The 26,987-nt window shown below is 43.3% G+C and overlaps 1 protein-coding gene across 6 annotated transcripts in view; it reads left to right on the top strand.

Moving 5' to 3' along the window:
- LOC103094251 (germinal-center associated nuclear protein-like) overlaps positions 1-26,601 on the top strand; it is a 59,439-nt gene extending 32,838 nt beyond the window's left edge. For 5 of the 6 annotated variants that reach the window (XR_008916900.1, XR_008916898.1, XR_008916899.1 and 2 more), the window contains 8 exons: positions 5,228-5,477; positions 6,258-6,355; positions 7,092-7,479; positions 10,729-10,977; positions 11,734-12,452; positions 13,202-13,268; positions 20,789-21,109; positions 24,617-26,601. Coding sequence is in view for 1 of the 6 variants with exons in the window: in XM_056820100.1 (XP_056676078.1) it covers positions 5,228-5,477; positions 6,316-6,355; positions 7,092-7,107 (306 nt within the window). In the remaining 5 variants the exon portion in view is untranslated. Of the gene's footprint in view, positions 1-5,227; positions 5,478-6,257; positions 6,356-7,091; positions 7,480-10,728; positions 10,978-11,733; positions 12,453-13,201; positions 13,269-20,788; positions 21,110-24,616 lie in introns of those variants that run through there. The other variant, XM_056820100.1, reaches the window with a different exon arrangement.
- The last annotated feature ends 386 nt before the right edge of the window (positions 26,602-26,987 follow it).

Here is a 26,987-nt window from a genome sequence, read left to right as displayed (position 1 = left end):
AATAGTATTCCATCACCATCACACACCACATTTTATTCAGCTATTCTTCAACTAAGGGACATCCTTTCAGTTTCCAATTCTTTGCCACCACAAAAAGTGCACCTAAAAATATTTTTGTACAAAAAATCCTTTTCCATTAAAAAAAATCTCTTTGGGATATAGACATAGTAGTGGTATTGCAATGCAATGCATTGCAAATGCATTATTTTATAGCCCTTTGGGCATAATTCCAAATTGCCCTTCCATAATGGTTAGATCAATTCACAACTCCACCAGCAATGCATTAATGTCCTAATTTGTCTACATTTCTTCCAATATTATTTTCCTTCACTGTCTTTTCGGTCAATCTGCTAGGTGTGAGGTGGTACCTCAGAGCTGTTTTAATTTGCATTTCTCTAATCAAGAGCAATTTAAAACATTTTTTCATATGATTTTTGATAGCATTGATTTCATCATCTGAAAACTGCATATTCATATCCTTTGATAATTTATCAATTGAGGAATGACTAGGATTCTTATGAATTTGACTTAGCTTTTATATATTTGAGAAATTAGACCTTTGTCAGAGAAATTTGTTATAATTTTCTCCCATTTTTTGTTTCCCTTCTAATCTTGGTTGCATTGATTTTGTTTACTTCTTAATTTTTAACTTTGTAACTTTTTAATATAATCAAAATTATTTCTTTTACATCTTGTAATGTTCTCCATCTCTTGTTTGGTCATGAATTCTTCCCTTCTCTATAGATCTGACAGGTAAACTATTCTATGTTCCCCTAATTTATTTATAATATCACTCTATGTTTAAATTATATGCCCATTTTATCTTTTATCATGGTATAAGGCAGTATTGGTGAACCTTTTAAAGATCTGGTGTCCAAACTGCACCCTCAAGCAACCTCTTAGCCCCCTACATTACTCCAGACCGGTTAGAGAGGAAGTGCTTGAATTGAGCTACTGGCAGAGGAGCGGAGCATGTGAAAAATACCCTCAGGTGCTGTAGAGGGGAGAATGAAGCAGTGCCCTCCAGCAAGCAGAGACACGTGTGCCATGGGTTCACCAACACTGGGACAGGGAATGAGATATTGATCTAAACCTAATTTTTCCTATACTGTTTTTCAATTTTCCTAGCAGTTTTTGTCAAACAGTGAGTTCTTATTTGAAAAATTTAGAATCTTTGGGTTTATTGGACACTAACTTGCTGAGATCATTTACCCCTAGTTTATTCCATTGAGCCACCCTTCTATTTCATAACCAGTATTAGATTGTTTTGATGATCACTGCTTTATAGTGTAGTTTAAGAACTGGTATTGCTAGGCCATCATCCATCACATTTTTTTTATTAGTTCCCTTGATATTCTTGACCTTTTGTTCTTCCAGATGAATTTTATTTTTTTTCTAGTTCTATGAACTAGTTTTTTGATAGTTTAATAGATATGGCACTGAAAAGTAAATTAAGGTAGAATTGTTATTTTTATCATATTAGTTCAGCCTACCCATGAGCCATTAATTTTTTTCTAATTGTTTAGATCTAGTTTTATCTGTGTGAAAAGTGTTTTGTAATTGTGTTCATATAATTCCTATATTTATCTTGGCAAATAAAGTGATATTAAATGGAGTTTCTCTTTCTAACTCTTGCTGCAGGACTTGGTTGGTAATATATAGAAATGCTGATGATTTAGGTGGGTTTATTTTGTTGTATCCTGCAACTTTGCTCAAGTTGTTAATTATTTCAACTAGTTTTTTAGTTGATTTTCTAGGATTTTCTAAGTATACCACCATATCATTTACAAAGAGGGATAGTTTAGTTTCCTTATTGCGTACTTTAATTCCTTCAATTTCTTTTTTCTTCTCTAATAATGGATATTCTTGCTTCACTCCTGATCTTATTTGGAAGGCTTCTTATTTATCCCCATTGTGGATGACACTTGCTTATGGTTTTAAATGAGTATTATTTGTTATTTTAAGGAAAATCCCTTTCATTCTTATGCTTTCTAATGTTTTGAATAGGAATGGGTATTTTTTTTTTGTCCAAGGCCTTTTCTGAATCTATTGAGATAATCATGTGATTGGTTGGTTATTGATATGACCAATTATGTAGATGATTTTCCTAATGTTAATTCAACTTTGCATTCTCAGTATAAATCTCAGGTCATAAATGGTCATAGTGAATAAGCCTTGTGATAGATTGTTGTAGTCTCTTTGCTAATAATTTTATTTAAGATTTTTGCATCTATATTCATTAAGGATATTGGTCTATAATTTCCTTTTTCTGTTTTTGGTCTTCCTGCCTTAGGTATCAGTACCATACTTGTGTTATAAGAAGAATTTGGTAGGACTCCTTCTTTGCTTATTTTGTGAAATAGTTTTTTATAATATTGGGATTCATTTCTCTTTAAATGATTGATAGAATTCACTTGTGAATCCATTTGACCCTGGGGATTTTTTCTTGGAGAGTTCATTGCTGACTTTTTCCATTTCTTTTTCTGGAATGAAATTATTTAAGTATTCTATTTCCTTTTTTGTTAACCTAGGCAATTTATATTTTTGTAAATATCTATTCATTTCACCTAGATTACCAGATTATTGTCATAAATGAGCAAAATAGCTCCTAATAATTGCTTTAATTTCCTCTTCATAAGAGGTGAAATCATCCTTTTCATTTTTGATACTGGTAATTTTATTCTGTTCTTTCTTTTTTTAATTGAATCAAATTAACCAAATACTCTATCCATTTTATGTTTTTTCCCCATAGAACCAACACTTAGTCTTATTTATTAGTTTAAAAGTTCTTTTAATTTAAATTTTATTAATTTATCCTTTGATTTTTAGGATTTCCAACTTAGTCTTTAACTAGGGATTTTTAATTTGCTCTTTTTCTAGTCTTTTTTTAGTTGCATGCCCAATTCATTGACCTTTTCCTCTATTTTATTGATATAGTCACTCAGGGATATGCATTTTCTCCTAAGTATTACTTTGACTGTATCCCACAAATTTAATGTGTTGTCTCCTTGTTGTCATTATTCTCGATGAAATCAGTGATTATTTTTATGATTTGTTCTTTGATCCACTAGTTTTGAAGAATTAGATTATTTAGTTTCCAATTCATTTTTAAATTTGCCTCTCCATGAACACTTATTGATTTCTTTTTTATTGTATTATGATTCGAAAAAAATTGCATTTATTATTTCTGCTTTTCTGCTTTTGGTTGTGAAGTTTTTATGGCCCAGCATATGGTCAATCTTTGTATATGTACCATGTGCTGCTGAAAAGAAGGTATTTTCCTTTTTATTCCTATTCAATTTTCTCTTTTCTTCTTAAATTTCATTCATTTCTCTTACTTCTCTCATTCACTTTTGGGTTAGATTTATCTAGTTCTGATAGGGAGAAGGTTGTGGTCCCCCTCTAGTATAGTTTTACTATCTATTTCCTCCTTAAGTTCCTTTAGTTTCTTCTCTAAAAATCTGTATGCTATACCATTTGTTGCATATATGTTAAGTACTGATATGTCTTCATTGACTATACTGTCTTTTATGTAATTACCTTCCTTATCTCTTTTAATCAGATCTATTTTTGCTTTATCTTTGCCTGAGAACCAGTCTGCTCAATTTCAAAGCAAATGTTTTGGACCAGACGATATCTGGAGTCTCTTTCAGTTTCAACATTCTGTGTGTCTGAGGCTCTCAAGGAAATCAGTCAGTCACTAAGACCTTCATCCCTTTTTGTACTTTTCCAGTTCCATCAGTCCGAATTAGTGCTTCTCATAGCTGCTTACTCCCTCTAGCATCCTCTAGCTCAAGAAAAAGAGCATTAATGAAAGGAAAGGATTAAAAGACAAAAAAAAATTAGCATTGTTTTTTTATCTTCCCATGCAAATCATGATGCAACTTAGATGAGCTGTAGGCTAAAAAGGTCATTGTTTCAAGGCCAACTTGGGGAGAGATTGCTCTCCAACTTAAGTAGCTTTGTCCTCAGATGATAAACTGTCCCTCTCAATGCCTATGTAAAAAGTCTGCCCAGATTTATGGGACTTATCAGGGCTTATGCTCCACTGGCAATATCTTCTTAAACCCAGGATCATTTCCATGCCATGATGATGGTGGAGAGGGGCAAAGCACAGGGAGTAGAGTTTTGATTTAATTTTTAAAGGTAACTCCCAAGTGAGGGTAGTCCTTCTTTCAATGCAGGTAGGAACCTCTGCCATTTTGGAGATCTGCCTCAGGTTCTGAAAAGTTAAGACGACCCACATTACACAACCAGCATGTATGAGAGGCAGGACTTGAATGAAAATCTTTCTGATTTGGGGGTCGACTCTACATACACTATCTTTCCTATTAATGGAAGGAGGTCAAAAGATCTTGGGGAAAACATCAGTATTTGCTAGACTTTATCAGCCGTTCCAGCACTTGGGATCAGAGATTGAAGAGGCCCCAACAGACCAAGTTTCATAAAACTAATTTATTAAATAAATGATGTGTGTGTGAGAGAGACAGGGAAAGAGAGGAGTTCTTAAAATTATTCAAAAAGACTATTGATTTTTTAAAATGTTGCTTGAATTTAACATTATAAGCCAATTTAAATTTATATATATCTTCACATTACATGGCAAATAGTTTATTTATGTGCACACATGCATATGTATACATGTTAATATATATACATGTACATATAAATGCATATATTTGTCCCAAAGATTTTATACTTTAATTTAACAGTAATGGCTTTCCTATAGCCCTTTTTGTGCCCTCTTCTTACCCAGTCCTCCCTTCCCATCATGGGCAGGCACCCTTCTGGAGGAATCAGTTTCCTATTGTGTACTTGGAGCCTTTAAGTTTAGAATTGTAGACAAGGCTAGGCTGGATGTCTTCAACTGACCTGGCCAGTGCCATGGTTTGGCAGTGCTCCTGGGTTCTCTAAGTTGTTGCCAGTGAAATGCAGGCTTTGGTAGTCTCTACCTAGCTAGGGAAGCTTTGAGTGGAAACCCAATAATGGCCCGTGTTTGTCTTTTCTGGAAGGCAGCCTAGCTCAGCTTGAAGTTCACCATCGGGTTTTCTGGAAGCACATAGTAGCACCTAGTAAATGTCTGATTAATTAGATAAGAGGGATGCTGTTCTCCAGTGGTGAAAGTCATTCTCACCCCAACACCAATGGAGCTTATTGATGTCTTGAGGCAGTCTCTTATCCCATATAATGGACCTAACCTTTCCTTCCATCCCTTACTCTTGCCTAGGTTATGCATGGAGTCTGTACCAAGGAACAGCTTCACAAGGCTCAGACCCAGGGCAGTCTCTTGGCCCTCAGTGGTCTCATACTCCTCTTGCCAACAAGGAGAAGAGGAATTGGCCAAGACGGTTACTGGCATTTGGCCCGCCTGCGATTGTCCCAACTGCTGAGGGCAAAACCATCCCAACCCTTGGTGCCTTTGGTGATTCTTGTCCCTACTGACAGGGAGACCCTTGGGGAAGAGGAAGCCAAGGCTGGTGTGTCACTTTGAGTAACGGGTAGATTTACTGCAAAGTGGTGTTGAATTTGATCTATGGGACTGGCAGATGAAACAGAAGCTTTCTCTTCTTCTATTCTCTTCTCTTAGTTCAACTCCTCCTCCTCCTCTCTCTCTCTCCCACCCACTCCCTCTCCCATTCTCTGTCCTTTTCCCTTTCCCTTTTTTCTTCCACCTTCCTCTTCCTCCTCTTCCCTTCCACATAATGTCTAGAAAAGAGCTGTGGTGTGGAGGTTAGTTCTGGGTTTGAAAACAGGAAGACTTTGGGTTCATATTCCCCTTCTGCCATAGACTGGCTGTATACAGGACCCTGATCAATTGACTTAACCTCTCAGGGTCTCTATTCCGCTCTGTAAGATAGCAAGTCCCAGCTGAGGTACCAATGTGCACAGATGGAAGCAACCATCCCTGGCGTTCCTGACACCAGTGACCAGAAATCCAGGCAAAAAGAACAGCACCTAGGGGAGGGGAGAGTTAGCTATAGATAGTACTAGTATGGGATCCAAGGAGCTTTAGGCTTCAGTCCTGACCCATGCCAACTGTAGGAGCTCTGGGCAACAGCAGCTCTTTGACCTTCTCCAAGCCTCAGTCTGTTCTCTAGGACTGAAAGATATGGATGGCTAAGTGGGTGGGTTGTGGTCTTCAGCCTTGGGTAGAAGTATGTACCCCACCAATGTTGTCATGAATCCTTGAGGCATCTGGGCATCTGAGTGGAGCAGGCCAGAAACTAATGCTCCCTGGCCATCTGTTTCTCTTGAAGGTCTGAGACTCAGAGACTTGATTACCAGTCGGGTCATTTCCTACTTCTCCATTTTCAGGATTCCCTGCTACATTCAAGACTTGGAAGGGTCTAACCAGGTAAACTGAGATGACCTGTGGCTGCATTCCATGGCCACTTGGGTTCTGAATACCTATGAACAAAAACTAATAAGGTCAATAGAAAAGAATCCCAGACTGTTGTAACCTTTGTCACAAGGAAGCTTGCATGCCCTGAAGAGCCCGGGGATGGCCCTTCTTACTCTTTCTTTCTTAGCTCATAGCCCCCACCCCAAAGATTTGGTACTAAGCACACATGTCTGACAATCTCCAATCTGTGAAGTCAGAAGCCCACTTGTAGGCAAGAGAAGAGGGCCGAGGAGGTGAGGAGGAAGAGATGAGAGCTTTTCCGTATTTGAAAGACTTTTATTGAAGAGGGAATTAGATTTGTTCTACATGGTCCCAGACTGAAGAACTAAGTGAGGGAGAACAGTGGTAGAGAGGAAAGGTTTTTTCCCTTTTTACTTTATTTTTGTTTTTATTTAATTTTTAAATTTTTTACTCAGGTCTTCCTGACTTCAAGCCCAGAGATCTGTGCACTCCTCTGCCTGTGTGTCAGGAACATTTTTGCTATTCCACAGTAAAATGAGCTTCTTCGAGGTAGTGTCTTCTCCATACGAGAGACCGTAAGGGCTCAATGAGCATTGGCTAAGTAGAGAAGAGAGGGTGGTTCTTGCTCCAGTGCAGATGACCTCTGAGCTCCCTTCTGGCTCTCTGATTCTCTGGGGCGCCCTCAAAGCTAACTGGACTTTCCCACTCTTGGTGTTTGTCCCTCCAGGTACAGGAGGCAGTGAGATGGCTGGTTTGCTACTCACCACCAGTGGCTGAACTCTGCTGTGAAACCTTCACTCACTTCATCGAGAAGGGCATCAACTGTGAATTTAGAGAGAGGCTTTCCAGGGACCAGAAGGACAGGCAGCTGGCTGGCTTGCCCTCCCAGGAACCGGCTTTGATCCTGGAATTGTACAACAGTGTGATTCAGTTCCTTGCAGGGGTCATGTCTGCCAAGCAGCTGTGTGGCCCATCGGGGCTAGCCCCAGAGTTTTTCCAGTTAAACGACCCAAGATGCCTTCAACCTCAGGGGAGCATGCCCGAATACCTGGAGTGGCTCAGGACCATCACTCTATCCCTCCAGCTCCCCCCAATAGTCTTGCCCCAGAAGACCAGTAAGTAGTTCCTGTTTCTAACTTCTTGGTGAATAGCCCCAAACTTCAAAAGCCTGCCAAGCTGGGGAGAGAGGGCTTCACTGCCAGATGGTAGTGGTTTTGTCCGGCCTACATTTTTATGGGCTCGTCCGTACTTCTTAGTGGTCCCTGGTAAGATACTAGTTGTGAGTCTAATCTAGCAGGAGCTGGTGACAATGAATGTGAACCAATATAGAGAGTAACTAGGATGGTGCAATCAGACACCGCCCCCAGGGTGCTGAATTTAGACGGCGTTCTCTCCATTTTTCACCCTTTGATAGTTTGGAAAAAGATAGCTTTTCACCTAATTAGTTAGGATAATTAGTTAAAATGGGAAACTATTATAGGATCACGAATCTAGAGTTTTAAGTGACCTGAGAGGCCCTCTAATACAGCCCCTTTATTAATTTTGCAGTTTGGAAAACAAAGGCCTTAGAATATGAAGTAACTTGTCTAGTGTTCCTTAGGTAGTAGATCACAGGGCCAAAAGGTCCTCTGCCTGCATTTCCAGGACACACTCCAGTGGACACGCTCTCTCTAACTGATCAACATCCTTCTTCATTTAGGATACTCAGAGCTGTCCTGCTGTAAGGATAGCTGGAGAACTGTGTTCAGAACTAGACACTATACCATACTGCTATCCCCAACCCACTCTGGTGAGAGTGGCTCCCTCTTTTCTCTCTATCCCCTGCCATCTCCTTCTCCATGCAGCAGCATTCCTGCAGTCCCAGACTTGGCCTCATGCTAATGTCTCCCATGCCTGCCTCATGGAGTGGCGCTCACCTCTATCCCAAGCTTGATGGAAGGTGCCCTTTGGGTAGCGACTCCAGGAAGGGATCTAGCTCTGAAAGCCAGTTCCCTTCTCTCCTTTTTTCTGAGCCCAGATAAAGATATTAAATTTGTTCAACAATATTTGATCCAATTCACTGCCTTTTGAGTCCTTTCTAGTTTGGTTCCATCAAGAGAGGCCGTGCCATTAGACTCAGGACTAAGAATGATCGACCCTCTGGAGCTGCAATTGAGAGTTGATTGTGATAAAAATCTGATTTCTGGTTCCTTTCAAAGGTCAGAATTGGGGTCTAGTCAAAACTAGAAAACATTTTATGTAAAAAAAAATCCATGCTGTGTTCAAGGGACTGAAAACCAGGAGTCAGTAGTGTAGGACACGGTAGGCAAAAGAACCATGAGATCTTTGGTTGCATTTAGAATCACAGTCAAGGCATCAGAATTTTTAGAATGAAAAGAGGGATCAGGAGCCATCTCTGAAAAAGAACCCTCCCCCCCCATGTATGTCTGGAAAACGACCACTCGGCATTGGCTGAGGACGTCCAGTGAAGGAGCGATGATGCTCAGCTCTTGGGGTGGGGGTGAGGAAGTCCATTCCGCTCTTGGACTACTTCCATTGTTGGCATTTTGTTTGTTTTTTCCCATCAAGCTCTGTTATTCCTGCCCATTACTCATGGTTCTGACCTTGCTTTTTTCTTATATGTGACAGCTTTTCAACTACTAGAAAGCTACTATGATCAGTCCCCCAAGTCTTTACTTTTCTAGGCTCAGTATCTCCTGTCCTTTCAATGGGCCCCATAGAGTAGAATCTTCATTATCCTGGATGTCTTCCAGTGGACACGCTCTCTCTAACTGATCAACATCCTTCTTCATTTAGGGTACTCAGAGCTGTCCTGCTGTAAGGATAGCTGGAGAACTGTGTTCAGAACTAGACACCATAATTTTGGATGGATATTGGCATAGCGGATGACTAGCGGTGGAGTCAGAAAGATCTGAGTTCAAATCCCACCTCTGCTGCTTATTAGATAGTTATATAGCTCTGGGAAACTCTTTGACCTCTCTCTGTATCAGTTCTTCATCTGTTAGATGAAGTTCATAATGCTACTTACCTCATTGCTGTGGGATGTGGGAAATTCTTTGCAAACCTTAAAATGCTCCACATCCTTAGCTTATTATCCTCTCCATCCTCATCTCCATCCTTAAGCCTGAAGGCTCTCAGAGGTGGCGTCAGGATGGGAAAGGAATTGGAAATGATATCATCCAAGAAGCAGTTGAATTAACTGGGAGTGATTGAGCTGGAGTAGAGATGACTTACTGTGCCACATGAGAGCCAGCCTCAAGCACCCAAAGGACTGAGAGAGAGAGATAGGACTTTGGACTTGCCTCCAAGGGCAGAAAAAGAGCCAGTGGATGGGTCTTGTAGACACTGATTTCTCAATTGCAGGAATGACATTCTGACCATCAGTGCTAGCCCAAACTAGGAAAGGCTGCTTCCAGGGTAAAGGGTGACCCCCTCATTTGAGGTCTTAGAGTTACCATGGAGTTACCTCTAGGTGGTCCAGTAGACAGAATGCTAGACTTGGGAATGGGAAGATCTGAATTCAAATCCAGAACTGGAACCTTTCTAGCTGTGTAACCATCATTTAACTTCTGTCGGCCTTGGTTTCCTTGTCTTTAAAATGGGAATGATAAAATCACTTATTTCATAGGGTTGTTGTAAAAATGAAGTGAGAGAACCCATGTAAAAGGCTTTGACACTTTCCAGCACACTGTAATTGCTAGGTATTATTGTACATTATTGTTATTGTCATTATTGTAGCTGTCATGAAGTATGTTATAAAAGAATTTCTTGGTAAAGTCAAATTAGAGAACTTCAAGATTTCTTCCAGCTCTGGACTGTTGTGTATGAACAGTTAACTTTTCTGTAGTGCTTTAAGGTTGGAAAAGCTCTTGACAAATAGCATATCATTTTATCTTCATAGCAACTTTGGGAGCTATTGGGATTCCCATTGCACATATAGGAAACTGAGGCAGAAAGCAGCTAGTTGGATTGTCCAGGTTCACACAGTTAAAACTGTCCAAGGCAGGAGTTTCCCTGACTCCAAGGCCAATGTCCTTATCCACTAATGAAACAATCACATACTCATTAAGCATCTACTAAGGACTTTCTGTGTTCCAGACCCAAAAGGGAGGCAGCCTCTGCCTTCAGGGTGCTGATAATCTGCTCTTTAGAAGGCACAGAATTACACTCTGTTCTGTTCCATCCTATCCCACTACAGCCTGGCTCCCTCCTGCCCTCTGAACTGCTCAACAGCCCCCGATAGTCTCCTTCCCAACATGTGGGGGCCCAGACTCTGGTTACTCTTCAGACCATACAAATCCAACATGTGGGGGCCAACCCTCCAATGGGGAACTGCTCTTGGCCATGCTTGCTTTGTGTTCCAGATTGGCAGTGCACGTGCTCCTCCATCCTCAAGTACGTCTATCACCTCTTCGGATCTCATGCCAGCTACCCCCTGCTTCAGTGCCAGGTGGAACATTTACTGAGCCAGGCCTACTGCCACTGGTGGACCAAGGACTCTGGAGAGCAGGAGGAGCCTTCTGGGACTGAGGTGCCATGGGATGTGATCATCTGTCTCTGTGTCCAGCAGTTATTGCAGAACTGGAGCCCTCCCAGGCAGCCAGGAACCCCAGGTGCAGAACCTATGCATCCCCCCATCCTCTCCTTCATTTTGAAGATGGCAGATCTAGAATGTGAAAAGAAAGCTTTGGGTCATGGCTTGGTCATTTGTTGACTGACTGGCTGATTGCTCCAGAGGGATAAGCCTTGTGAGAAGCTCTCTTTATTTCTTCCTGGCTCAAAAAGGGATTTATAAGTGTGATTTGGCACTAATCACTTCCCTATCCTCTTCCTCTCCCTCCTTCTCTTCTTCCTCTTTCTTCTGATCTCTCTCTCTCTCTCTCTCTCTCTCTCTCTCTCTCTCTCTCTCTCTCTCTCTCTCTCTCTCTCTCTCTCTCTTTCTCTCTCCTTCATTGGGATTGTGTTCTTAAATTTCCTAATTCCCTTGGGTGCAGTGGGAACTGATGAGAGCCTGGCTGGTGGGAAGGCCAGAGCGAGAGATCAAACACCCTTTTGCTTAGACATTCAAGCTAACTTTCATCCCATCTATTTTTTCCTGTACTGCCCCCAAAGGCTGCTCTCCTGCCTGCTCAGATGTGTGACTCGCTCAGGTCCTTTCAGCCCCAGAGGAAGCAGGCCAGTTTCAATACTGATGAGACACCCCTTGTTCCCAGGCAGAAGCCCTGGGAGCTTTGATGTTACCAGAGTGCTCTTGGGTGCATGGCAGAAAGGGACTCTGGGAAAGTGCCCAACCTTGGTGAGCTATCCCCAGCAGGCCAGGAGGGCCCAAATTCTCACAAATGGTCATTATTCTCCATTGTTTGTTTCAGAAGCCATAGACCAGCAGGGGAGAGAAATCCAGGTGTGCTACTTCAAAGACAGTCTGCGAGAGTATTGCCTCCCGAGCTCCTGGGAGAATCCTCGGCTGAAGACCAGGAACGAGATGCTATAGCCAGAGAAAGAAGAGACTTTGGAAGACTCCAAATGGACTCAGGCAATGATTGTGCCCTCCTCAGCACCAGCATTTAAGATGGGAGAATCCAAAAATAAACTCTATTTTAAACCGCTAATGGAAGAGATAGAGAATCCTTCTGGGGCAATGCAGCACATTGAGAAGGAACCTGGTGCAGAGGGAACTCTGGTCCTGGGTTTGAAGCTCAGTGCTGCTGTCTCCACTGGGCAAATCACTGCCCCCCTTTGGGCCTCAGTTTCCTCACATAAACTGAAGGGTTTGGCCTAGAGAATCTTTAATGTTCCTCCCTCTTTTCTGGGTGCCTCTGACCCCAGGGATCCATTTTTTCTACTGGTTTATAGGAAGTTCCCAAACTGTGAAGATTACCATTTGTATTCATTGTAATATTAGAAACTGGGTAGCTCCCTATCCTCAGTGGAGAGAGGGCTGCTTCAAGGCGAGGATTCCATGCTAGAGAAGGGTCAGTCAAGCCAACAGGTGTGGAATGCCCTTCCGCCATCTTCTTTTTCTATCAGTATTGGGCTACATTAAGGTCTCAGAGTTGGACCCAATGATTTCTCTCACCTGGGGGAGCAGGTAAGTCTTCTTAAGAAGGCCAGTGCAGTACAACAAAGGAGAGGCTGGGCTATGTTCTAGAGCCTTTACTCATAGAGGAGATGGGGACATGCCCACAGATGCCATTTAGAGATTGTCAAAGAGACTCAATAGAGGACCTTGATCTAGAGCTAGATGAGCCTTCAGAGATCATCCAGTCAAAATGCAGCATTTTACAAAGGAGGAAACTGAGGTCCATTAAAAAAAAATCCTTCCCTTCGGTCTTAAAATTGATACCAATTCTAAGACAGAAGTCTGGTAAGGGCTAGGCAATGGGTGTTAAGTGACTTGCCTGAGTCACACAGCTAGGAAATGTCTGATCCAGGACCTCCCATCTCTGGGCTTGGCTCTCAATCTACTGAGCCATCTAGCTGCCCCCAGGCCCACCCTCTCCCCCAAATTGAGTCAAATAAGTAATTTGCCTAAAATCACAAAGCTAGTAAGTGGCAGAGGTTGGGATTCAAATTCAAGTTCTTTGAAAGAAAGAATAATTGAGCTTTGGGGAACTCAGACAATCATTTTAAAATATGGAAATGGAGGAAGAGTTATTCCTTTCTAGGTCCCTCAGGTTTGAGCTCAAAAACCAGAATGAGAAAGAACAGTGAGGTGGCAGAGAATAGAGCAGAAAGTCTGGAGTTGGGAGATCTTGATTTCAAATCTGGCCTCAGATGCTGCCCATCTGTGTAACTTTGAGCCATTCACTTTACCCCATCTTTGCTCTTCTGTTCTAGGGTTGTTATGAAGACAGAAAGTAAGGGGTAAAGAAAAAGAATGAGGAGAGAGCAACGCGTTGTAGTGGTGAGAACAATGGATTTGGAGACTAGGAGGAGATTACAGGTCCATCTTCGCTACCTATTTTCCAAGTAATCTTGCACAAGTCACACTCTCTGAGCCTCAGTTTCCTCCTCTGTAAAATGAAAGGGTTTGGCAAACTAATTAGTCTCTAAGGTCCTTTCCAGATATTCATCAATAATCCTAAAACCCTTTTATTTTGCTATCCAACTTGTATTGTACAGACACTCAATCCTCACTTATTCATTGACTAAAGGGGGAATTTCTTCTAATCAAAGAGATTTGGTTATGCTGAAGGGTAGGGCAACATGTAAACAAATAAGTGAATACAACATAGATACACAATAAATACAAAGTAACATGAGGTTGCTAACATTTGGGGCATCAGCAGAGGCTTCCTGTAGGAGGTGGCCCTTCTATTCATCTTGAAAGGGCTTTTAAAAAGCATCAGTGAGCAGCTAAAGGATTTTAGGGCTGGGGAACAGTCTGTGTAAAAGCACACTCACAGAGTAGGATATTAAATATATATGCTATATATTATATAATATATTAAGTAAATATATATATTATAAATATAAATGTGTATATATAAAATATATATAAAACCTATTCTAGTAACAACTCTAAGAAGGGCAAGGGTTACAGTTAGGCATTCATTCAGGGGTAAGTGACTTGCCCAGGGTCACACAGCAGAGAAGTGTCTGAGGCAAGATTCAAACCCAAGTCGTCCTGACTCCAGGTCTGGCACCTTATCCACTGTGCTTCCTGGCTATCTACTATGCTACTTAGCTGCCTCTTCCATGAAGTTTCCATAGTGGATCTGGCTGATTCCCGTCCAAGTCTTTGACCATCCAAGAGTACAAGCACAGAACAGCCTATCGATAGATTGGGTCAGCGCTGGTTCAGTCCCTCTCCTGATTCGTTTGACGTTGGGAAAGGCTATTTGAGTCCCCCCTGCTGTACCTTCTAATTCCAAGCCAAGCCAGAAAACCCACAGAAAGGCTTCATGAAACCATAAGAATGGTGGTAAGGAAGCGTGAAGCACTCCAGGCACCGATTCCCCATTGGATCCAGCCCTGGGAGTGCATTCCGCTCACCCTCAGTGCCTTGAACAGGGCGCCAGAGGGACTCAGCCACTCGCTGAGGAGAAGGGACTTGGGAAGATCAGCAAAGCACGGCTTCTCGGCAGCTCAACGAGAGGGCTTTGGGAAGTTCCCTTTTGATTCTCTTGACGTGATGGAAATTGTAATCTAAGGGATGTCATGAGCTGTGTCCACTGACCTATCTCCTCCCTCCTCCCGCTGGTTGCCTCTGCCGGCTGGGCTAGCCTCATTATTATCTGGATGCAGCTGCCATGTTTTCTTGCCTTTCTCATCTCTGCATGACACCCCTGTGGTACTCTCATCTCAAGAAATTCCTCATCCTTTCAAATTTCATGAACTGGAAATACTCCTAGCCAATCAGAGTGCAGACTAGGTGATGTTGCTAGGGGAAGGAATCCACACAAAGGCTTCTGGGAAATGGAGTTCAGTGAATTTCCCTCGATGAGGGTTTCTCCCCTCTCCCCTTATTCTCTCTCACCTTCCTTCTCCCTCCTCTCCCCCTCTCCCCTTCTTTCTTCTCTTCCCTTCTACCCTTTATCCCTCTCCCCCTCTCTCTTCCTCCAAAACTGGTTTTCTCCTTGAAGGTCTTCAAGATCCCAAGGAAAGTGATGCCTTCCTCCTCCTCTTCCAATTTCCTCTTCATGGACATTAGACAGAGCAATGGGACCAAGAGGCTAGAGAACTGGCCTTGGAGTCAGAAAGATCCGGGGTCCAGGGCTGTTTGTTGGCCCCTGGCTTGCATGTGGAGCTCTGAGGCAAAAGGTCTTTATATTTCATCTCGAAGGTGATAGAGCCACTCTGTCATTTTGGATGTTACTGCCCCATCCCGGGCCTCAGTTTCCCCGTCTCTTAAATGAGGGGTTGGACTCAAGGACCGCTGAGGTCTCTTCCTGATCTCCCTTTAGGAACATCTGGATCCAGGCTCAAGAGGAGATAAATGCTCATCTGGCCACTGCCCCACCTCCCTGTGGCCACTTGGTGTCGCTGCAGGAAGGATCTAGCCGGGAGCTGCCTATGGAGGGAGCCGGAGGACCACGCCAGTCTGTTTACAAGGATGTAGAGGGAGGAAGGGAGGGATGCCGCAGCAGCAGTCCGGAGGAACACGTGAAGGGGCTGCTTCCTTTTCTTCTTTGTGGCACGTGGCTGCCCGGGGCTGCAGAAGCTGCAGGGACTCATGCCAGGCCCCAGACTGAAGCCTAGGCAGGTGGTTAGGGCCCTCCGAGAAGATGAAGTGCCTGGGCAGGAGCTCCCAGGGGATCCTTCCCGGCATGCCTAGCCCCGGGCAGGAGATTTCAGCTCCTGGGGCCGAAGACTCGGAGCTGGGAGGGGCGTCTGGAATGCAGCGCTTAGTCCGAGCTCGCTCCAATTTCCCTTTTCCAGGCCGACCTGTAAACCCGTTTTAGATGCACGTTTGGTTTCCGTCTCTGCGTTCTGCGCTCATTCCCTTCTCTAGCTCCTCGCGAGGGCTGCACTGACTATTACCCGACAGCCCCAGCTGTTGGAGCTCGGAGATGGGGAAAAATACTCTGCCCATTCTAGGCACAGAGCCAGGACGGTCCAAGCCACTGTAGAAAGACAAGCTGCTCCAAGTTTATTGTCAGAGTTAGGTCCTCTTCCAGAGTGGAAGGGAGAGGGCTCCCAGCAAACTCTTTTGGGCTATTTTCTGGGGTTCTAGTAGTCCTGATCCCGGGCTAAATATGGGCTGGGTTGGATGCCCTGCCTGCCAGCACTGAGATCCAGGGATTTGAGGGATAAAATGTCTAACATGATATAGTAGAAAGGGCACTGAATTTGGAGTCCAAGGACCTGAGTTCGAATGCCAGCTTGGTGACTTCTTGTCACCTCCAGCAAATCAATTCTGCTTTCTGGGCCTCAGTTTCCTTATTTGTAAAACAAGGAGTTTGGACACAGTGACCTCTGTAATAATCATTAATCCTAGGATCTTCACATTCAAACAATGAGCATTAGCTAGTGAGGACTTTAGAGGGATAGAACGATAGAGAAATCAGAAATGAGTCTCCCAATAATAAATGGCATAGATGGTGAGATCACTCTTCTGCATCTTCTTCTTGTTCTGTTTTTCTCCTTATGACCTTTGGGATGAGGTCCGAGGGGGTCCCCAGTCAAGTGTTTAGACACTTGGATACAAGATCCTGAGAGCTGGAAGAGACCTGAGAGATAGCCAGTCCCGTCCACTTCTGCAGTGAACTGAACAATGTCCACCCATCATCCCCGTCTCTACAACAGCCTTCTAGGCGGCCATCTAGCTTTGCTGAAAGTCCTCCAATTCCAGGGCTAAAGGAAGGCCCTTCTGATTTGAGGTTGTTCTCCCTGAGGGTGATGAAAAGCCAGACCTGCTGGGTTTATTTGATCTCTTCCTGAACCTAGCCTTGTCATTCAAGTATACTAAGAGGAAGGATAGGGTGAAAGAAAGAGAAATATTGGCTCAGCCCTTTCCCAGGGGAGAGTCATACTGTGCATCTACTTTACCCAACTGCTCAAGAATAAGCTATTAAGAATGGATGGGACAGTGAGGTAGCTCAGTGGATAAAGAGCCAGGCATGGAGATGGGAGGTCCTGGGTTCAAATTTGGCCTCAGACACTTCCTAGCTGTGTGACCCTGGGCAAGTCATCTAACCCTAATTGTCTAGCCCTTACTGCTCTTCTGCCTTGGAATGGATGTCTAATATGGCTTCTAAGACAGACGGTAAGAGTTTTTTTGTTTTTGTTTTTTTTAAAGAGAAAATTAATGACATAATCTCCAACTTCCTTGAAAAGCTATAAGAAGTTTTATTGATGAATTTTTTAACCTACGTAATTTCCTGATAGATTACCCTCCCCAATAAAAACATGACATGATATCATTCCATTGTACCAAAGAAAAATAATCGAGCAAACCCAAGAGACATGAATCAGAACTGAGTGCGGGCAACTTTCACCCCCAAAGTCTCTCAGAGAGCTACGGAAGAGAATGACTCTAATGTGGGAATATTTGAATCTGGGTTTACCCACAAGGCACCACCCAGGAAACATCTTTTTTCTTCTTAGAAAGGACACCACTGAGAAATGGAAATCTTCTTCCTCTCCTCTCCTCTCTCGCTCCAACTCCACTCAGAAGCTGGAATTCATGACCATTGTCCAGGAAGAATGCTCTCAGACTGAGTGTACCTGAATGTGTCTGACTCAACTGGGCTCTTCTGCAGGAAATCTATCAGGCTCTGTTAAGCTGAGATAGCCAACGATCAGGATTTCTCCTCGCCAATCATATGCAAGCATATGTCTACACTGGCATGGTCTTCTGACACAAGATTCCACTGAGAAAGAAGTTAAGAATTGGAATAGCTTCTGCTTTCCTTCCAGGATATAGGTCTATTAGATTCTACATCAATCTGTCTTCTTAAGAGGCATGGGTGAAGAGGGGATGCTGGGAGAAGAGGGAGGGACAGAGGAGAAAGGAAGGAGTCATTAAGAGCTGATTTCATAGCCTGCTTTTATAGAGTAAACAGAGGATGGCTCCTCTGACAGGAGTTTGTAGCCGTAGAGTTTCAGCCAGCCTTTCATTTTAAAATAAGTTTCTCTTGATTTTTTCTGTTATTTCACCAAGGATCCTTCTCTCTCCCCTATCCAGAGAGCCATCCCATCTTTTTTTAGAGAGGAAAAAATCAGTAGAATGGATTTCTGCATTGAAAAGCTGAAAATCTCCTGCAATGAATAACACTTGGGGACTTCCGACCTCCACGAAGAGGGAATCTTTTCATATCTTTTCATTCAAAGTCCTGCTTGGTCTTTATAATTCTGCTGCATTTACTTTTGGTTTTTAAGTTGTCACCCCCCCCTTTTATATTATTTTAGTGACTGTGTATATGATTTTCTTGGCTCTGCTGACAGTTCTTAGAGATCCTCCCATATTTATCTGTATTTATTACACACATTATTTTTTTTAACCCTTACCTTCTGTATTAGAATCAGTACTAAGTGTTGGCTCCAAGGTAGGAGAAGGGTAAGGGTTAGGCAACTGGGATTAAGTGACTTGCTCAGGGTCACACAGATAGGAAGTGTTTGAGGCCAGATTTGAACCCAGGACTTCCTATCTTCCAGCTAGGCACTCAGTCTACTCAGCCACCTAGCTGCCCCTCATACACATTATTTTTCTTCTTCTTTTTTTAAATCCTTGCCTTCCATCTTAGAATCAATGCTGTGTATTGGTTCCAAGGCAGAAGAGTGGTAAGGACTAGGCAATGGGGGTTAAATGATTTAGTGCCCAGGATCACTCAGCTAGGAAGTATCTTTCTCAGTTTAAATCCAGCCTCAGACATTTCTTAGCTATGTGACTCTGGGTGAGTCACTTAACTCTGTTTGCTTCACTTTCCTCAATTGGTAAAATGAACTGGAAAAGGAAATGATCAACCAGTCCAGGATCTCTGTCAAGACAACCCCAAATGGAATCATGAAGAGTTGATCAGGACCGAAAATGACTTAACCCCAAAAGCTCATCACCATCCTTGTCAGCTTCCTCTGGATACTCTCTCATTTGTCCATAATGATCTTCGAGTGGGCTGCCCTGCCATCGAACCCAACACTCTAGTGACAATCTGATCCAGGTGTCAGATCAACTCAAAGAAAAATGACTTTAAAAAAAGACACCTTTCATCGTCAAATCAATACATGTGTCAGTTCCAAGAATTTGATAAGGGGTAGGCAATTGGCATTAAGTGACTTGCCCAGGGTAGCACAGCTAGGAAGTATTAGAGGCTAGATTTGAATCCAGCTTCTTCCAACTCCAGGCCTAGATTCTATCCACTGAGCCATCTTGCTGCCCAGAAAAACAAAGCCTTTTGAGAACTGTGGATTTAGAATCAGAAAAACTAGGTTCAAATCTCTTCGTTGGTACACAATAGCTACATTATCTTGGATAAGTTGTTTAACCTTTCTGGCCATGAGCTCCTCTTCTCTACAATTAGTGGGGTCAGACTGGGTGGCCTATGAGGTTCCACCCAGCTCTGAGTCTATGACCAGAACTATTTACAGATTTGAAACTCCCTTACATTTAAATATTTTGTGTATATCCATATTCCTTTCTTATTTAGACTTTTCATCCAGACTTAATTGTCTCTTCCATCAGAATGGCAGCTTCTGAGTGAGGCTGGTTTCATTTTTTGTATTTGTGTTCCCAGCATCATACCTGGCTCAGAGTAGGCACTTAAAATACTTACTGATACAGTGTGAGAGCCTGGCAGACTAGACATCATCCAAGATGAGAGATTTGGGCATTAGGGGTCCTTGAGTTCAACCCCTTCACTTACAGGTAAAGGAACTGAGGCTGGAGAGTTTATAGGACTTAGTATCATTGACTCCTAGCTTGATGAGAGCTCAGAAGTCATCTAGTCTAACCCTCATATTTTACAGATGAGGAAACTGAGGCCTAGGGTGTTTTTGTCTCTTGTTCAAAGTATACAGCTATTATATGGCAGAATGGGCATTTGCACTAACGTCCACTTATTTGAAATCCAGCTCTCTCTCTCTCTCTCTCTCTCTCTCTCTCTCTCTCTCTCTCTCTCTCTCTCTCTCTCTCTCTCTCTCTCTCTCTCTCTTCTCTCTCTTTCTCTCTCCTTCTCTTTCTCTCCCTCTCTCTGTCTCTCTCTGTCTGTCTCTCTCCCCCTCTCTCTTCTTCTCTCTCTCTTCCTCTCTCTCTCTTTCTCTCTTCCTCTCTCTCTCTCTCCCCCTCTCTGTCTCAGTATCTTTCTCTATCTCTGTCTGTCTGTCTCAGTCTCTCTGTCTGTCTGTCTCTGTCTCTGTCTGTCTGTCTCTCACCTTTACCTTCCATCTTAGAATCAATACTGTGTATTGGTTCCAAGGCAGAGGAGTGGTAAGGGATAGGCAATGGGGGTGAAGAGACTTGCCCAGGGTCACACAGCTAGGAAATATCTGAGGCAAGTCACAACCCAGAACCTCCTATCTTTAGGCCTGGTTCCCAAAGAGTCAGACTCCAATGCATTTTCCATGCTGACCTCTAGTCTAAGGCCTTCATTTTACTGGAATGGAAACTGAGAACTTTGTAACGTTAGATGATCAGGTACTTGGTGGTCGTCCTGTCACATGCACATCCTTCTGGGTTTTACCTGTTTAGGACAGTGGGTCCTGCATGCTTCTTCCATGGGGAAGCTTTGGCTTCAGCTCAGCCAAAGGCAATGGGAAAGATGCTGAGCTACTTGGGGCAGTTTAGTCCTGGATGTGGCACGCTGAGAGCATTCCCTGCAGAAGGAGGACGTCATTCCAGCCACAAGCCAGGGCCCATGGCATTCCAGGATTTGGGAATGGCTGCTGTTGCTAATATTCCTGAAATATCTCAGGTCAGGGCGTGAACACTGGTTCCTGCAGTTTTTGTGGGAATTCAATTCTTTTTTTATTCTGCTCACCCTACAGGTGGCTGTGGATGAAAACAGTCCAGCAGATGACTGACTTCGCCTGAGAAGCCTAGTGATGGTAGTGCTGTCAAAGGCTTGATGAGGGGAGCCAGGTCCTTTGAGGAGAGAGGATCTATTTCTACTTCTTCCATCTCCACAAAACAAGCAACCACCATGGAGCAAGCAGAGCCCTCCCCACGAGGAAGGGATGAACTAGAGCTCCAGGGTGGCTCCAGCCATGCCAGAAATGGTGGAAGAATCAGTAAGGCCCGAGAGAACCATGGCTGGCTTTGATAAACAGAGGATCCAGCATGTCGAGGAAGCAAACTTCAAATAAGCAGTAAGCATGCTGGCCATCGTAGGTATAGTGAAAAGATCCTTGCTTTGGAGTCAGAAGACACAGCCAGGATCGAGCTCTGCTGCCCACCCATGGGACATAGGGCAATTCACTTTCCACCTTGGGACTTCAGTTTCTTCATTTCTAAAATGAAGTGCTGGATTATGTGGTGTCCGAGGTCCCCTATAGCTGTACATCTAAGCATTCTCTATGTCATGGTGGGCAAGTCACTTTATGCAAATGCCTCAGTTTACCTACTACAGAATTCAGAAACTGGACTAGATGGTTTCACAGGTCCCTTCCATCACTAGGTCTAGGAGCTTCTAGCAGAATGACCCAGGCTCACTTTTGGTGGGAGCCTTTCCCAGTCTTTATTCTTAGGGTCTTCCCTCCAAGACAACACCCAATCTATCCTGTCTCATTTATCCATAGTTGTTTGTGTGTTGTCTCCATCCTTCAACTCTGATCTCCATGAGAGCAGAGACTGCCTTTTGTCTCCCTTTGTAGCCACAGCATTTAGCTCAGGGCCTGACACCTGGCAGATGCATAATGAAATGCATAATGCTGGCTGAAGGACCAGTGAATTTTAGCCGGTGAATTTTCACCCCCACCCCAAAGAGAGCTTGTGGCAGAGCTTGAGAAGAACACAGGCATGGGGGGTGGGGCTGGAGGGCAAGGATATGTCTGGACTACAATCTCCAGAGAGATTGAAAGAAAAGATTGAAAGAAAAGATTGAATGTCTAGAAGGACCAAGATCCTCCTGGGACCCAGCCAGCATAGGAGTTCAGGTAATGAGTGAGATGACCTTAGTCCATGGCAGAAAGAGAAAGGAAGTGGATGGTCCAGGGTGAGACCTGCTAACCCCCTTAGACTCTCTGTACTTCCTGGGTGGTCCCACACAGGGAGGCCCAGGAGCACCAGTGGTTCTACAGGGAGGAGCAGGTCTCACTTAGACTTTCCCATGTGCCCTGCCCCATTTAACAAAGTTTCGTGGAGCATAGAAGTTTCTAGCCAAATTGGATGGGGAGGAGCTTACAGGAAAGGGGCAGGATGGGTTATGAGTAAGGAGGGGACAATTCTAGAGCAGAGACAATTTGCATTTTTGTACATAAATTTATAAAATTTATAAATATAGAAATAAAATATGATTATTACAAATAATCATACTAAGATGTGATAAAGAGAAAGCTCAGGGAATTAGAGGTGATTGGAAGAGCCCCATCAAGGGTTTACCACCTTTAAGGCCAATGGCCAATTGGCCAAGGCCATTGTCTTCTCAGGTGTGAAGGCAAAAGATGAAAAGTAGTCCTTGCCCTCAAGGGGCATCCATTCCACTAGGAGGAAACCCACTCATCATAAGATTAGTCAAAAGCTTTACCTGCCTTACCTTATTGGACTCCTACACCACTGATGAGGTTAGAGGCAGCTAGATGACACAGTAGATAGAGCCCTGGACCTGGAGGCAGGAAGACATAGCAGGAGGTTGCTACAATCATTCTGGTAATGAGTGGCAAGTTCAAATATCTTCTCTGACTCTAGTTACATGACCTCAGAAAAGCCACTGCAGTTCTCTGTACCTCAGTTTCCTCATCTGTAAAATGGGGAAGATAACATGAGAAGACTGTCCTAATTCAGAGTACAACACAAATGAAAATTATTATTTTTATTATTATTAACAATTATTTACAGTCCCAGGACCTCCTGGTTTCTTTTGTCATCATAAGGGCAAATTCTTTCATCCTCTGTCAAAAACTAATCCAGGCTAAGACATTTGGTTTTATTCTTTGTCTTTTCTTATTGTTTAAATGCTTGTGAGAAATCTCGGCTTGGGGCCATATGGGAGACATTTCCCATGTTTGTCAAGCACTCAACCAACACCACTGGTGGGGTGTTTGGGGTACTGAAGGCCCCACCATCTGTTAAAAGGACAGCAAAGAATTAACCAATACTCATGCATGTATTAAGCAGAGACTCTGTGCCAGGCACTGTATTAGGCTTGATGACCAAGGGGAACAGTGCCTGCCCTCTTGGAGCTTACAATTATCCCTGCAGCCTCCTCACCCTGGAACATCTGTCTGCCATATGTACCTCAGTTGGCCTCTTTATCTTGTTGGTGAGTTCCTCCTAGAAGCTCCATTTAGAAGAGGAGCTCAGACTAGTTGCTGTCTGTATTTGTTTCTGACCTTTTGGACTTTGCCATAATGCCCATCCTTGAGTATGGCCACTCTCTTTTAGCTCCCTTTTGTAGGTGGGCTTCCCTCATTAGAATGGAAGACCCATTGAAGTTATCATGTCCCCCCTAAATGGTTTCTTCTCCAGGATTCCCATCCTCAGTTCCTTCAACTGATTCTCAGAGGATCAGGACTCAAAGCCCTTCCCAATCCCCATTACTCTTGGACATTCTCCAGCTTTGAAATTACCGAGAGGCAGATTTGGGTAATTTAAGGCCAAGAATTTCCTCACCCTTAGAACTAACTCAACCTGAGGTGGGATGGGCAGCCTTGGCTGCCATCTAATTCCAGATGCCCTGTGGATGCTTGTCAGCTCTTCTCTGAGTCTTTCCTAAACTGTGGTGCCCAGGGCTGAACCCAGTACTCCAGATGGTATCTGACAAGGGCAGAGGGGCCACTGGGAGTCTAAAACTGCTTCGAGGCTGATGACTGCTTACAAAATGGAGGCATTTCATTGGCTTAATTGGATCTCCTCATCTTCAGGCTCTCTGAGGGCTGAGATTACAGGTCACACTTCTCCATATCACCTGAGCCTGGCCTGATGCTTGCTTGGTACTCAGGGCCACATAAATACAGCCTGATTGATTTTTCCTCTTTTGCTTTCAAATATCATATCCCTGAGGCTGGAAGCTTTGCTCATGAATCTTTAATGACATGACCTTTAGAAATTCTTGAACCTGCCCTCTGGACTAGATGCTCTTTCCAACAAACATATTCCAGGATCATGTTCTGCAGCCCAGTCTGGGGTGAATGAAGATAAGAACCTCATAAAGATCAGTCCATATTTTTTGTTTCCAACAACCCAGTACAATAAACATTTATTAAGCACCTACTATTTGCAAAGGGATGTGAAGATCAAGATGTGTAATATAAGTTCCTTGAGGAACTGAAATTCTACTCATAATGTGGAAAGGAAGATGGGGGGACCGAGACCTAGTGTGGACCTCGGATTTTACCAATTTCTGTTAGTGAAGAAATTCTGCCCATCAATTCGAATCTGCAACTAGTTTTACTTTAATGAATGAATTGCTATGGGGCACTGAAAGATTAAATGACAGTCAGTATATGTCACAAGTGGGTTCTTGAACTCAGGTCTTCTTAAATCTTAAATAATTTTTTAAAATTTATTTTTCCACAGTTATATGATTCATGATTCTTCCCTTCCCCTTCCCAGAGCTGACAAGCAATTCCACTGGGTTATACATGTATCATTGTTCAAAACCTATTTCCATGTTAGGTCATAATCTTCTAACCAGTCTCCCATATTGCTTCTCTTAGATACCAAGAAATAGTCCATACTGCTTTTCTTGTCCATTCAGCTGCCCAACAAGAGTCACATCCTGCTATTAAATCACTGCTCCAAAGAGGGTTGGCTACCTTCAGGATCATCTTGGCCTTGGATTGAAGAGTCTTGCCTGGCCAGCCAGAAAGTCTAGACTTGAGGAGTTTGTCAAATGGGAAAAACAAATCAAATGAGAACTGTCTCTTTGGCAGGCCCACAAGATGGACTTTTATCTCTCAGAAGAATCCAATGGATCTGATGAGTTCTTGTTTGATATTTTCAATGTTTGTTAATGAGCAGGCCGAGTCTTTTGTGTTTAAACATATCTCTTGTGATAGAGAAATAAGTAGCTGTCCTATACCTGATAACCAATTTGTACAATGAATAATTTTCTAGATGTTTCTTTTAAGAGAGACCAAAACCATGAACTGTACCCAAGCTTTGTTGCAATGACTTTCCACAAAACTCAAGGGAAGGGGGTTGCAGTGACACACAGTGTGAAGAACAGTCTGATCCCCATCTCCTCACCCCTAGGATTCATCTGGGATGTGGATTATTTCAGGACCAGAGCCACTTTTCATCCCATGAAGAAAGGGAGGGTTCTGATAGCAACTGCTTCTGGGTCCCTGGAGATAACTGCAATTGAAGGCTGGCTTCCTTCCTTCCTTCCTTCCTTCCTTCCTTCCTTCCTTCCTTCCTTCCTTCCTTCCTTCCTTCCTTCCTTCCTTCCTTCCTTCCTTCCTTCCTTCCTTCCTTCCTTCCTTCCTTCCTTCCTTCCTTCCTTCCTTCCTTCCTTCCTTCCTTCCTTCCTTCCTTCCTTTCTCCCTTTCTCTCTTCTCTCTTTCTCTCTTTCTCTCTCTCTTCCTTTCTTCCTTTCTTCCTTCTCCTTCTCCTTTCTTCTTTCTTCTTTCTCCTCCTTGTCCTCGTCCTCGTCCTCCTCCTCTTTCTCGTTCTTCTTCTTGTTCTTCTTCTTGTTCTTCTTTCTTCTCCCCCTTACCTTTCATCTTGGAATCAATATTGTGTATTGCTTTCAAGGCAGAAGAGTGGTAAGGGCTAGGCAATGGGGGTTAAGTGACTTGCCCAGGATCACATAGCTGGGAAGTGTTTGAGGCCAGATTTGAACCTAGGACCTCCCATCTCTATGTTTGGATATCAATCCACTGAGCTACCCAACTGCCCCCCCCCCCAGAGTATTTCTTCTAAACCACATAGGCAGCATGGTATGGCATCCAAGTAAACAAATGTGATCTTAGATTCTCTTCAGAGACACCAAGTCAGGAATAAGGAGGTGAAAGTTCTTTGGCACTCTGACCCAGTCCAAGTCCATCTGATGGGTTGTGCCCAGTTCTGGGTACCACATTTGAGAAAACTTTGACAAAATGGGGCAAGTTCAGAGGGTGGCAACCAGGACAGGTGTCATAATAGGCTCTTAAATGTGTCATGAGGGTAAGTTGAAGGAACTGGGAGTTGTTTAGTCTGGAAAAGAGAAGACTCAGAGTGGGAAAAGAGGAAGGGGTGTGGTAACTGTTTATGGGAGGGATCAGGCATGTTCTGCAAGGCCCCCTATGACAAAACTAAGAGGAGTGAGTGGCAATCACATAGAATTTACTGAGGTAAGCTATCAGGCTCTGTGTAAGGAGAATCATCCCAATAATCAGTTATTAGAAAGGAAAATGAGAGATGGAAGTATCCCCTCCTTGAAAGCCTTCAAAGACTAGATGACCAATTTATGAGAATGTAAGGCAATTTCCAATGACATTGGGCAGAGTCTGGGGCCAAGAGAGAGCCCACGGCACTTCCATATTCTAGCTTTGACTGGACATTCTTCCTCTACTGGATCAGAGGTTCTTTGTCTTTTGGGGATTCTTTTTGGATCTCTTGGGTAGTCTGGTGAAGCCTATGGACTTCTCAAAAATAACTAAATATATACAATGTGTAGGAATGTAAAGAAAATTGATGATATTAAATACGAGTTATCAAAGCATTTTTAAAAAAGCAAGTTTGGGTTCCATGTGGGTCCACTGGGGTCCAACCCCAGTCTTGCTAAAAGGAAAATAATGATGCTAATGAGGGGCATGACTAGTGTCTACCATGATGCTATGAATCCAAACATGCCTTTGTTATCTGCTGAGAAGTAAAGTCTGGACTATTTAATGGCTATGGAGTTCTCCATGCCAGAATTACGGCAATAGTTCCAGGAATCTCAGAGCCAGCAAGCTGAAGATGACAGGGCAGATGTCCCTCTATGGCCAGTCACGGTCATGAGGCATGGAGGACAGGATGTGGTCTTCAGAGCTATAATGCCACATGCAAATGAAACATAAAAAAGAAACCCAGGCTCAAGAGGGTTTTATCATATTATAGACC

This window comes from Monodelphis domestica, chromosome 2 (assembly GCF_027887165.1).
Source record: "Monodelphis domestica isolate mMonDom1 chromosome 2, mMonDom1.pri, whole genome shotgun sequence".
Classification (NCBI taxonomy): Eukaryota; Metazoa; Chordata; class Mammalia; order Didelphimorphia; family Didelphidae; genus Monodelphis; species Monodelphis domestica.
Note: the sequence above shows the minus strand (reverse complement) of the source record. Positions and strands in the feature narration are given on the sequence as shown.